Here is a 13017-nt window from a genome sequence, read left to right on the forward strand (position 1 = left end):
TTTACAAATTGTGCAGGAAGCTAAAAAAAACAAAAATATTTAATATCCCGTATCTGACTGTTAATAGTTCACATGTCAACATGTCATGTGGTAACTACATAGCATGCTAATAAGCCATAACGTAAAAAGTGGTAAAGCAAAGCACTTAACGCCTAATATAATGATAATACCCAATAAAATGTGACATATTATATTAAAGATAAACATTCAAATTTGTTATATTTCCTACTGTTATACCTTTTAAATAATTCGAAAGTGACATTTTGAAGCTGAACCAACATACGTCATGCAACACGCTTGACAGCTTAGAAGCAAGACACGGACTATTACAGGTTTATTCCTGCAATGTTCAGATACGGGAAATTACTACGAAAGCAATTTCTTTCGATGTTATTGCTTATATAACGTTTCAACATTTAACATAAAGTTGAGCAACAAAAATCGACACATGGGAACCGTATCCGGAAATTTATACTTAAAAAGTTCACCGCAGGACATTTATTCGTGCGCCGCAGTACGTGAAACATGAGTTCGTGTAAAATTTAATCAAATGACGAGTTCTTCGTTGAACATTTCACCGTGGAGTATATTAATTGTAAGTACGTATGCTACAACATGTGGCGAATTTTATGAGATGTCTTTACTAGGTTGGGTTAGGTTAGGGTTAATCTAATTGGAACAGTACTATTTGCAAACTATCGCCGCATTTTGTAAGATACGTACAAATGTATTCCACGGTAAAATTTTCAACGAAGAACTCGTCATTTGATAAAATGTTATACGAACTCACGTTTCACGTACTGCGGCGCACGAATAAGTGTCCCACGATGAACTGCAAACGTACAACTTACATGTAACCGTAACCCATGGGAACACGGCGTAATAGCCATTGTGCTATATATAGGATTTTGTAGAAAATGAGTTACCTAAGTCAGTTGGCATAAACCGAATAATATTATTTTAGAGTCTTTTCATAACAGAAACCTGAAATCCAAGTACATAGACAAAGCAGTTAAAAGTCTTCATTTGCGTTTTTCCGAAAGTGTTCTTGTGGGAGTGACTTGTATGGTGAAAAGGAGGAGAAATTTCGTTTATGGTCACTTAAGCCGCGTTGACATGGTCCAAGTACGATCCAAGTACACTTGGACCGAGCGCCATCCAAGCGCACTCGTACGGGACATCTTCATATAAATTACTCCTATCCAAGCTACTTGAACCGGATAGGAATAATTAGTATAAAAATGTCTCATACGAGTGCGCTTGGACTCGGTCCAAGTGTAGGTACTTGGACCGTGTCAACGCGGCTTTAATTTGATATGTCTTTTAAAGGTTGAATGCAAATAGGAATTTTGTAATTCGTGACTGATATTATTACATACCTAATCTTTTAATTAGAACGAGTCATAAAAATATGTAGGTAATTGACTCGAAAATTTACGTTCGCGTTTAAATGACTCATTTTGCATGACTAAAATTGACATCTATAATTAAACACAGTAGTACCTACCGTCAAAACGGACATTTCGTTATATTAATCCACACACTCAAATTAGTGGTAAAACATTAAAATCCGTTAATTTGATCAAGTAATTAGGCCGTTCGTATATTCACGGGAGTAATGATGATTTTTAATGATCATTACGCAAAACAACAATAAATAATTAATGTGTAGGTAGCGTGGCTTATCAAATTTCCGAGATTTTAGGTCAACACACCTTTGTTTTACCTCCTGCCGTTTTGATATACAGCCTGCCTGCGTATACCTACCTACCTATCTTCTTTCACGAAGTAAAATCATTATTCGGAAGCGCTCATTAAATAATTATTGTGTTTAATTTTGTTAAGAGTACTAGTGTTATATTTGGAATTAAGATAAAGCTGACTGAATGTTAGTTACGTGTGGTCATGTTACTTAATACCAGGTTCAGGACCGTTTCTAGGGGTAGGTACGATATGTCGATATAGGATGTGTGTGCAGTGACGTCCCTAGTCAAATTGCCGCCACATTTTTTTTTATACAGTAGGTACCTACTTTATCATGCATTCATGACTCCAATATCTAAGAAATGTATTGTATGGGGATACATTGCTAACAATATCTTGCACTAAATCTGATTTAAATGCCATATCTGCTTCAATAGACAATATTACGTGTCTACGGTTTCAGATAGGTACATTTAAAAATACACTTAAAAACTTCCAAAACTCTCGAGTGACTGGCAAACATATTTGGATACATTTGAAATTAGGTATGCACTTGTCATTGCCGTTCACCAAGAACGTGATGTCCAAGGATAACGGAAGTAGACTAGACATCGCGAACTCGACAAAAAATCCTGTTAAAACTTTTATAGTACCTAATTAATACATTTTGTTTCCAACCAGTGAGCTGAATTTTTCTATTTATTATATACCTAGTGGTTCTCCTCGATTCGCCGCCCGCTACGCTCAATCTGCCTACCCCCACGGGACGTCACTGTGTGTAAGAATCAAATTAATAGTATGGCGGCGCTTTTCAGCGGTGGGGAGGGGGGTATATCAAGGATGCCAGATACTAACCTTTAATGATGACGAGGCTGACTCCTGACGCATTGAAAAAATCATTTTCAGTGATGAAGCTTGGTAAATAAGCACAATATTGTCGCATTCAGTAATGAAAGCCCACATGCTATTCTTGAAACACCTTTAGGCGCCGGGCATATACAATCGGGCGCGTGGGGTGCTCGCGCATTTTTGCAATTTAGGCGGTGAATCACCAGGAATACAATAGAGCGTACACAGCGTATGACGAACATAACGCCTCGCGCGCCTTATATTTCAACGCACACAGAGTTGAGCGCGGCGCGACAATAAAACGAAAATACTATATATTCAAATACGTCAGGGCCCATTGGATGTGACCAGCGAAAGGGGTGCGACGATCTCTAATTTACTCGGTGGCGTGGGCGTCGTCGTATAGGCGCGCGCTTATTCCGCATAATATAATTTATTCTACACCGTGCGCTTAAATCGCTCATTGCAAATAATAACTTACTATGCTAGCATAATGACATCATTGTGAAAATGAATTTAGAGCCGACAAATAAATTAATAAATTTAATAGCTTTGCAAAGAAACACGAGGCGAAATGTGATTGGCGCCGCTTTTTACATAGGTGAGAGGTAATGCGCGGCAAGAGGCGTGTGATTATGGTTATGTATTTACGCTTCTCATGCCGACTGCAGCCCGCTCGCCCCGATTCGACGCTTTTGGTGGGCTTTATGCCTTACAGCCACAAAAATTAACAGTTTGGTTCATGGTCTGGAGGTGTAATTAAACCGTATCTTTTTGAAAACGAAAATGGCAATGAATTTTCCTGTCAATAAAGAACACTACAGAAACTTGATTACCTACTGAGTTTTCTGGCATGAATTAGATGAGTTGTATCTGGACGGTATGTGGGTTCCAACAAGATGGTGCAACATGCTATACAGCTCGTGACAAAATTAACTTATTGAGAGTTAAATTAAAAATATGTCTCTTATTTGATACAGTTTGTGATTTCTATCCAAATCACCTAGAGATATTAACGATACTAGGTAATATTGCACTCTTATTCTCACAAACATGACGTGATTCATTGTCTTGTATGTTCAATTACAATGAATAATCAAGATTTTTTTTAAATGGGTAATAATTACAGGTATGTAATAAATATTATTGAGACATATGAATAATTGACATACAGGGCTCGACCTCCTATACTACTGTATTGTATCCAACTATTATAGGTACCTATATCAAATTTGTCAATCCCTGATTTAGGTGAGTTCTTCTTCTTCAACCATAAAACAATGTGTTATTTGTTTATGCTATTTTGTTAATTATTGAATTTATTTGTCTATTTGTGCTTACCAATCTGAAGGTGCGGGGATTGAGGCCAACTATGACGGTATGTATAATGTTTTGAAACAGATGATTGAATCTTCCTTAGGTTGCTAATATAAAATGTCAAATTAATGTATTTCTAGTCTATGGTCAATTAATAAGTGCAGTCCTACAAACTTATCTAAAGATCGGTCAAAAATGGAACTACGAACTACCATATGGACGCTATTTTGAAAACGTCATTCGAACACCAGTTGCGAGTCTTGATTGGGTAGTCGCCGACTGTGGCTCCCCCATCCATTCTATAGATAAGTTTGTAGGTCTGTACAACATTGAGAATTTGTGAGCTTTTTCTGTCGGTGAATCCAAATTTTTAAAGTAATGTTAGTATTGGATGCTTTTTTTTTTTTTTTAAATGACATTGTATATTCTCTAAAATTAAAGATTTCAAAGCCTTTTAACGAAAAATACTAGGTATGTACTTAAATTTACCAAAGACCAATAAAAATATTCAAATTTTCACTCAATCTTTACCCTTTATTTGATATTCATGACAGTCAATTAATCAATTTCTTATAATATACCCACCTACGTTTTATCAAGAGATATTATATTTTAATTTTTAAATCATTTAGTATAGTACTCTTCTGCAACATCTTCTTGGCTACGCTTCTAGGCGCTGTTGTCGTCTAAATGGGAGGAGCTTGTTAGTTAATAATGGAAAAATGGGAGGTGCATGTAATTTCACAGTTTTAACACATAGCCAAGAAGATGTTGCTGATGAGTAAGTAGGTAGAGCATGATTACTTTATTGACGATAGCATTTTGGAATAGTAAAGAAATTCAAATCCAAACATTCTGCCCGCATTTAAATACATATTGTGTGTCGATTTTTTACTGTTGATTTACAAGTTTTTAATATAATGTTATTGTAATGGTTTCAGAACACGATATCAACGTGGAAGAAATGGTCTGCAGGTGACTCGGGTCCTGGGGGAAGAATATCTGGATCTGTCTGCGGTCTTGACCCAAAGTAAGTATCGTATATGGTTTCACAGTTTTTTTTCCACAAATATTAATTATCATTCTGTTCCTATTTCATATTTTTTAATGGATTTATTTTATAGAAAAATAGCTGGCTTACATGTGTCCACTTAGTAAAAAATTATGATAAGGTTAAAAGAATACCAAACGCAATATAAGTACAATGACGTAATTGACAAAATGTATATTTTTTGTCTTTGTACCTTCTCATACAGGTTAACTATATTGTACTTCTGTCGGCTACATGCTACGTCAAATCATTACTTTCACAATATTATATTTCTTAACGTATTTCATTTATATTTACCGGCGCCAAGATGGATAGGTTCAGTTGTCATAGCATCCAGATGTCGTCATGAAATTAATTTTCTCAAATGTAATGGTGGGCATTCCACTATACAGTACTCTCTCAGCAATCCGCCACCCCAAAAACCAGACAAGTGTTCAATTAGTGAAAGCGGCGGATTATTAGTGCATACATACAAAATATGGTAAAATTTAAAACAGGTATTTCGTAAAAATAGTTTTTTTGAGAAATTTGTACTAGCAATTTAAGGTTTTATTTATAATCAAAATCAAGTATTTACTAAATTATACATTTATTATAAACTAAGTTTATTAACTAAATATTAAACAGTAAATCACTTGACACAACCAGCAGTTGTTCAGTGAGGCAGATATTCTTAAATGGCTTAGGATTCCTGGCTTTCTCTATGACCAAAAGCTTCATTTTGTGTGTCCCAGTTACATTGGAGCACGGTATAATTGTGATGCGGTTCTTGGGCACTTTCTTCCATGGTACATTAATTTCTTTTGCGATGTACCTACTTTTACAAAGGAGAAGTTACTTATATGCGGCGGACTACTGATATTGACAATCGAATACCGGCGAATTATTGAGCTTGATTTTGTGTTTTCAACCAGTAAAAATAACGGCAGATTATAGTAGTTGTCAGAATATCGAGCGGCGGATTACTGCGAGCGTACTATACATCCAAACAGTCAAATGAAACATAGTGCTATAACTTGATTATATGTAATATGGAGACAGGGTGGATGGATCAGTTGGATATCCAATCAGATAATGGTCACTGTTGCTTCTCGCTAATATGATAATCGAATTGTTTATATTAGTACAAAGATAAAATAATAAAAAATATCCTATGTTGTTTCCAGGTTCTGCGACGCACCAGCATCAGTGGCTCCATACGAGTGGCCGGATGACATCACCAAATGGCCGATCTGCAGAAAGCCGCATGGTTTCCCGCGCAGGCACCGCGACAAAACCGCGGAGCACATGGCGTGCGAGGTGATCGGCCATCCCTGCTGCATAGGAGTCAACGCCGCCTGCAGAATCACCACGCGGGAGTATTGCGATTTCGTCGGAGGACATTTCCACGAAGAGGCCAGTCTCTGTTCACAGGTAGGGTTCCGCATTCCAATTAAGTGTACCAGGCACGCACACAAGGGGGGGCCGAACCCTCCGCCGCCCAGAAAAAGAAAAAAATACAATTCATTTAGGTAAATGGAATATTACTTCTGCTTCATCTTCGTCAGGACCTCATGACTGACGATTGTGACCCGGATGATTTGGCTATCGAACAGCCTTCCCAACGGGTTGGCCCCACTCCTCTCGGCATTCTACAACACCTGACACCTGTGATGACTCGAAGACCAGTGGTACTCATAAATTGGTGCCACAATCTGGGGCATCCAATGTTGGTTTTAATATTCCGATGCAGCATATCTAAAAGACAAGACGGCACGGACGATACAAACATGTTTCGTTATGGCCATTAACCCACGCTTATTCAATAACCACTTGTGGATGCGACAGCTTGCAATAACTCGTAAGTGAACACCTTTCGTACAAGCCAGATGTTTATCGCTAGACTCAAAGCGCAGAGTGTCTGGATATGGGAATGTATCTGGAAAAGTGTGGTGCATTAACGGTTTAAGCGACGAGACGCTATAGGTAGTAGGCGGAATAAATGTGGAGATATTATGGATATTTTTCCAAAATGGACACCCACAAAAACAATTTGTATTTTTTTCGTTTCTAGGGGGGTCCGTTTTGTGTGCGCCTGGTGACAGGAGTATTTGGTCTGTTCCTATTTAATTAAAAATAATTTGTGTAGACTCGGGAATATTACATAATAAACCGATGTACATATTGTATCCTTGACATGCAAACAACCAGAAAATGAATTAATAATTGGCCATATTGATAAAATATCGTACTTTACATTCTACTAAATGTTATCCTAATTCCAGGTTTCCTGCCTCGACGACGTATGCGGCATGCTGCCATTCGTCTCTCCCGGTCGGCCTGACCAATTCTACCGACTGTGGACGTCGATCTTTCTCCACGCGGGAGTGGTGCATTTGCTGGCTACGTTAGTTCTTCAGTGGTTCATCATGAGGGACCTGGAAAAGTTGGCCGGTCCGCTGCGGATAGGAATAGTTTACCTTGGATCGGGAATGGCGGGAAACCTTGCCAGCGCTATCTTTGTGCCGTATAGGGCAGAGGTAATATTATTTTTTATACTATAACTCATTTAGGTGGAGAAAAATAATGGACTCCCATAGTGTGAAAGTATATTAATGGATTTTTATGATGATTAATGTAGTGTCAACCAATCGCCACACCCTTTATCAAAACCCATACCATCTATGGTTTTTTTTAAAGAATCAGGTAGGTATACCAATTGATTGATGACTGTCAGTGTGACATGTACATAGCTTTACTACAAATATTGATAAAATATAGATTTTAGGGTGGAAACTGACTAACTACTACTTCCACCCTAAAATACTCCAACCTCGAAACATAGGGCAAACACAGAAATGAGCCACTTCCATCGAGCCAGTGTCACGTCACGTCAGCCTTGCAGTGGATAGATTTTTCTTGTAGTTACAAAGTCGGCAAGTGAATCGATATGAGACGAGAGATTCTCAGCTTACTCATGCTTATTGTGATTGATATGAGTTTTAGGATGTACTCACCTAAACCCACAGCACCCGAGTTTACTGATGGGACTGTCACTATTAGGACCGTGAACCTATCCTGATGTTCTGTTAGAATTTTCCTTCACTTAGCCAGAGCGTACCAGTTTTTAGGGTTGTCTTGCACTCTCCTCTATCTGCCACAATATGCTGCATTGGCAGGGCTCCGTACCCAGTTTAGATGTAAGATTTATTATCTGAACTATCATGGATAGTTCACAGCGAGTATTTTATAACTAATGAATAACATCAATTTTCAGGTGGGGCCAGCAGGGGCGCATTTTGGATTGTTGGCATGTCTAATGGTGGAAGTGTTAAGTGCGTGGCCCATCTTAAAAAGACCTCGTCACGCATTGGCTCGCTTACTCATAATCGCAGGCGTCCTGTTACTGGTGGGAGTCCTGCCGTGGATCGACAACTACTCCCATCTTTTTGGACTGGTCTTCGGCTTTCTCCTATCATACGCCCTTCTCCCGTTCATCACGTTCGGCCCTTACGATCGCCAGAGAAAAGTGGCGTTAGTGTGGGCGTGCCTGGCTGGAGCGAGCCTCCTGTTTGCGGTTCTAGTAATCCTGTTCTACGTGGTACCGGTGTACGACTGCGAGATCTGCACGTACTTCACGTGCCTGCCCTTCACCAAGGACTTTTGCTCGTCGCAGAACATCGATTTCAAACGAGAGGAGGCCGCGGTATGACAAAAATGGACACGGCCCGTCGATCAAGCCGTATTTGGGTACAGTGGACGTACGATGATGCCCGGAGACGAGACCCCGCGATTGGACCGAGTTCTGTGCCTATTTTTGCTGGTCTATTGATGCGGAGACGGCTCGCTGAAACCTTCAAACACCCTTTGATTGTTCTCCTTTCAAATGTTTTAAATTTAATCAACAAATTCTAACCAAAAACACTATTGAGAATATGAGACAAATCTTATACTATGACAACCTATGGAATGGATAACATAAATTTTTATAACACTATCGTGTGAGACAAATTAATCTTCATACTGACAATCAAATATTATGAACAATAATTTACTTAACTGTCGATAAACATTACCGAATCCATTAGATTTTGGATCAAAACACATCGACTGTGGAAAGGCAAAAGGAGTTAATCCACGCTAATCAAATTTTACAGGAGGCACAAAAAACGTTTTGATAATGATTTTGGGCCAAAGTCTAAATATAAAATAGAAACAAACTTGAAGTGCATGATGATTAATAATTTGGTGTTTTTTTCCCCCAATCTATAATTAAATAATGAAGTTATTGAAGAAAAACTAATAAAAATGAGGGTTAAGTCATTTTACCTGACCAAAAATTAGGTAGGTATTAACATATTTGGAGTTAGGACACATACATTTTACATGCGATTTATGTTATTACTATAATATATTAACATAAAACAGTGCATAATAATGATATTAGTATATTACAATGATATTAATCGTAAATTAAAGCGATTTGATAACAATTTCAATTGAGAAGTGTTTTTGACACATCACATAACCTATAAATCGCATGGCGGTGTTTTAAGTGAATTAGCAAATATTGTATTACTTTTCTCAGATATTATGAAATCATCAAATCAATTAATCGATAATCGACAATTAAAACACAATATAAGTTGTAACAGGGCGTTTCATACCGATATAGATAGAATTTACAATAGCTCTTCTCGTGTGTGATATAAAAACTTCAAGATGTAATTTTAAACACTAACAGTTCTTGTCGGGATTATTTGTTGCATCCATATGAACACCACACATTTCAAGAATCATTTTTCTTCGTTTTGTTACCATTTTCACTCAATGTTTAAACTTTAAATGATTTTTTTATGAAAAGACTGTCGAAATCCGTGTTAACTGTCAAACGACCGACCGAGAAATGTATGTGGCTTAAGTCTTCCTTCTGGTTCATAACTTACCTGGTCGGCCGGCAGAGTTAAGTAAAACTACCATTTTTTTCATACATTTGCAACGTAAGATGCATAACGCCTTTTTCCTTTCCGTAAAAGATTACTCGAATGACTAATAATGTCATTGATGTGGAATAAATCCTTTTACCTGGACGCAAATTTCAAACGCCCTTCTTTTTTAAAAAATAAAAGCTAAAATTTGATAATAATTTGGCATTTTGCAGCTTACATCCTTAAGACAGAACGTGTATTTAGTTGTGTGCAATGCTATTTTTCAATAAAACCTATTTTGCAAAAAGTGAGGGTTAAATCCTTTTGCCTTTCCACAGTCGACATGAATTTAATAAAAAAACATGCATTTAATACACCCATGGGCTTCAAATTCACACAGATTATGAAGTTACTACTCCCGGTTAGGGTCACATCAGTTTGTTTAAGGGGGGACATGCTCGTCGAAGGTCAAAATTGAGTTTTTATTGTATTTTCAAACCATGATCCTGGACACTCCTTAAACGTTATAGATAATCTATTTATATAATTTTGAAGCCTTATTATCCTTTATAGTTATTTTAAACATTTGATGACTGCATAAAGTATTTTTGTTACATAAAATAGTATTCTTTTAAACCTCTCGCTCTAATGTTTTAGAATATAGTCATATTTCGGTACATAACTGTGCAGTGGTGTTAAGATTTTTTACGTTTATTAATTTTTAAACGCATTTATAAAACCATTAGTATAATTTATTACCAGATAATTTTTGTAAAATATTCACGATAAAAAAATATATTGATAATCTCTGTGATCCCAAATTTGACAAGAATTAGGCATTTTATTATTCAAAAAATCGGCAAGATTAACCCATTTGAAGATGATTCTAAAGATACTTATTATAAGCTATGTTTTTGAACATTCAAGTGTGATAAACATCTTATGAACAATGATTGCTTTATAATAATTATTGACCTCAAAATAAGGTAGTGTTTTTTTGAAATACGCTATTTCTTTTGTCATTCCCTAGTGGTTAAGCTACAACATACGGCCGTAGCCATAAATTGACAAACTATAATTAAAGTAGGAATTAAAATTATGTTAATGCGCGTGTTTGAACATGTACCTAACCAAATTTTTTTTTATTTTTTTTTTAAACGGTACATGTTCAAACACGCGCGTCAATATCATTTTACTCCCTACTTTAATTATAGTTTGTCAATTTATGGCTACGGCCGTATGTTGTAGCTTAACCACTAGGGAATGACAAAAGAAATGGCGTATTTCAAAAAAACACTACCTTATTCTTAGGTCAATAATTATTATAAAGCAATCATTATTCATAAGATGTTTATCACACTTGAATGGTCAAAGACATAGCTTATAATAAGTATCTTTAGAATCATCTTCAAATGTGTTAATCTTGCCGATTTTTTGAATAATAAAATGCCTAATTCTTGTCAAATTTGGGATCACAGAGATTATCAATATATTTTTTTATCGTGAATATTTTACAAAAATTATCTGGTAATAAATTATACTAATGGTTTCATAAATGCGTTTAAAAATTAATAAACGTAAAAAATCCTAACACCACTGCACAGTTATGTACCGAAATATGACTATATTCTAAAACATTAGAGCGAGAGGTTTAAAAGAATACTATTTTATGTAACAAAAATACTTTATGCAGTCATCAAATGTTTAAAATAACTATAAAGGATAATAAGGCTTCAAAATTATATAAATAGATTATCTACAACGTTTAAGCAGTGTCCAGGATCATGGTTAGAAAATACAATAAAAACTCAATTTTGACCTTCGACGAGCATGTCCCCCCTTAAGTGCAAAATGTGTTTCTGCAGTACTAAACATGATTTGCAAACATTATCTAGGTAGATTTATCTCAAGTTCTTCTCAATAGTGTTACCAAAAATCTGAAATATGACTTTATGGATTTTTAGTTAGCTTTAAAAGGAAGAATTTTCAGTGTTGTTCAGGTTTCTTGCGAGCATCTTTTGTACAATTTGTTTAAAAACAAGTGAATGGAGATTACGATAATAACACAATGTAATTGACAACTTATTTCACCGGATTATATGAATATTACAACAAATTAATCTATTCAGGATAAATGAATTAATTTCATCCATCATTTTGAGGTTGTCTCTTGGAAAGATGTCTATATTATACATTGTGGTCAAAGCTGGTTTTGTTATTTTAAATAAATCCATATATTATATCACTATGAATAGTTTATTGAATGATTATATCAAATTTTGCCACACTATGATATTTTCCAAAATAAATGAACTGAAATGGAACAAAAAACAATAAATTAATAAAAATGTCCAGAGATTCAAAGTGACATCTATATTCTATTTTCAAAAGTGGCATGACTTCTATCTGTCAAAATTGACAGTTTCAAAATTTGATATTGCTATATGTACTCAAATCACTTTTTAATCAATGGAATCTGGAATCGGTGGAATTATTAATATATTCAAACTAAAGAAAAATCTCCTGTAATATTTTTAAGTTGTTTATGGATCACTTTTCAAGAGACACCGTCATTTAGTTGAATTTGATATTACTGACTGTAGGGTACCTACTGTAAGCAAACTCCATTTGTTGTTTTTGACATTTTTTTCATCTCTGTTTCACGACGACTGGCCAAAATAGTTATAATCCCAATCAATCCGGTTGACTCTCTTCGCGGATGCTTGTAACAGGAATGAAAATAGAAATCGCAGACTCTGATTGGCAGTGACCCGTTACACAAAGTGCCAATGAATTTTCAATGTTGTCTAATACACCCGACATGGGAACGTGTTTCACTTGATATTTTTTATATTACAAAACAATGAAATCGTGTTTAAAATACAACAATATCTTATATTATAATAATAAAAAAAAAATATATATAAATATTAATCTTTAATTTTAATAATTAAAAACCTAAAAACCGTTAAATTAATGTGAGACTTTAAAAAGGATGCGTCGGTACGGAAATGTTTTGCCTAAGGTGGTGTGACTATATAATTATATGATTATCTGAAGTGAGTGTAATAATGAGCAACCTATGAAACAGATAAGACGTTTTGTTCGTGTAGGCTAATGTTATAAATTTAAAGATTTGCAAAGCAATCCTTTAGTACTTATATCCCAAGTTTATCAGATTAACGGCAC

General features: G+C 35.7%; 1 protein-coding gene across 1 annotated transcript in view; it reads left to right on the top strand.

The window, feature by feature from the left end:
• Positions 1-9235, top strand: part of rho-5 (rhomboid-5) — a 477723-nt gene extending 468488 nt beyond the window's left edge. The window contains exons 8-11 of the mRNA XM_085949601.1: positions 4812-4900; positions 6088-6334; positions 7186-7440; positions 8178-9235. Coding sequence (XP_085805727.1) covers positions 4812-4900; positions 6088-6334; positions 7186-7440; positions 8178-8612 — 1026 coding nt within the window. The 3' untranslated portion in view covers positions 8613-9235. The remainder of the gene's footprint in view (positions 1-4811; positions 4901-6087; positions 6335-7185; positions 7441-8177) is intronic.
• Positions 9236-13017: the final 3782 nt, after the last annotated feature.

Source organism: Rhyacophila brunnea, unplaced genomic scaffold, assembly GCF_057557595.1.
Source record: "Rhyacophila brunnea isolate RB1 unplaced genomic scaffold, BYU_Rbru_1.0 scaffold_22, whole genome shotgun sequence".
NCBI lineage: Eukaryota > Metazoa > Arthropoda > Insecta > Trichoptera > Rhyacophilidae > Rhyacophila > Rhyacophila brunnea.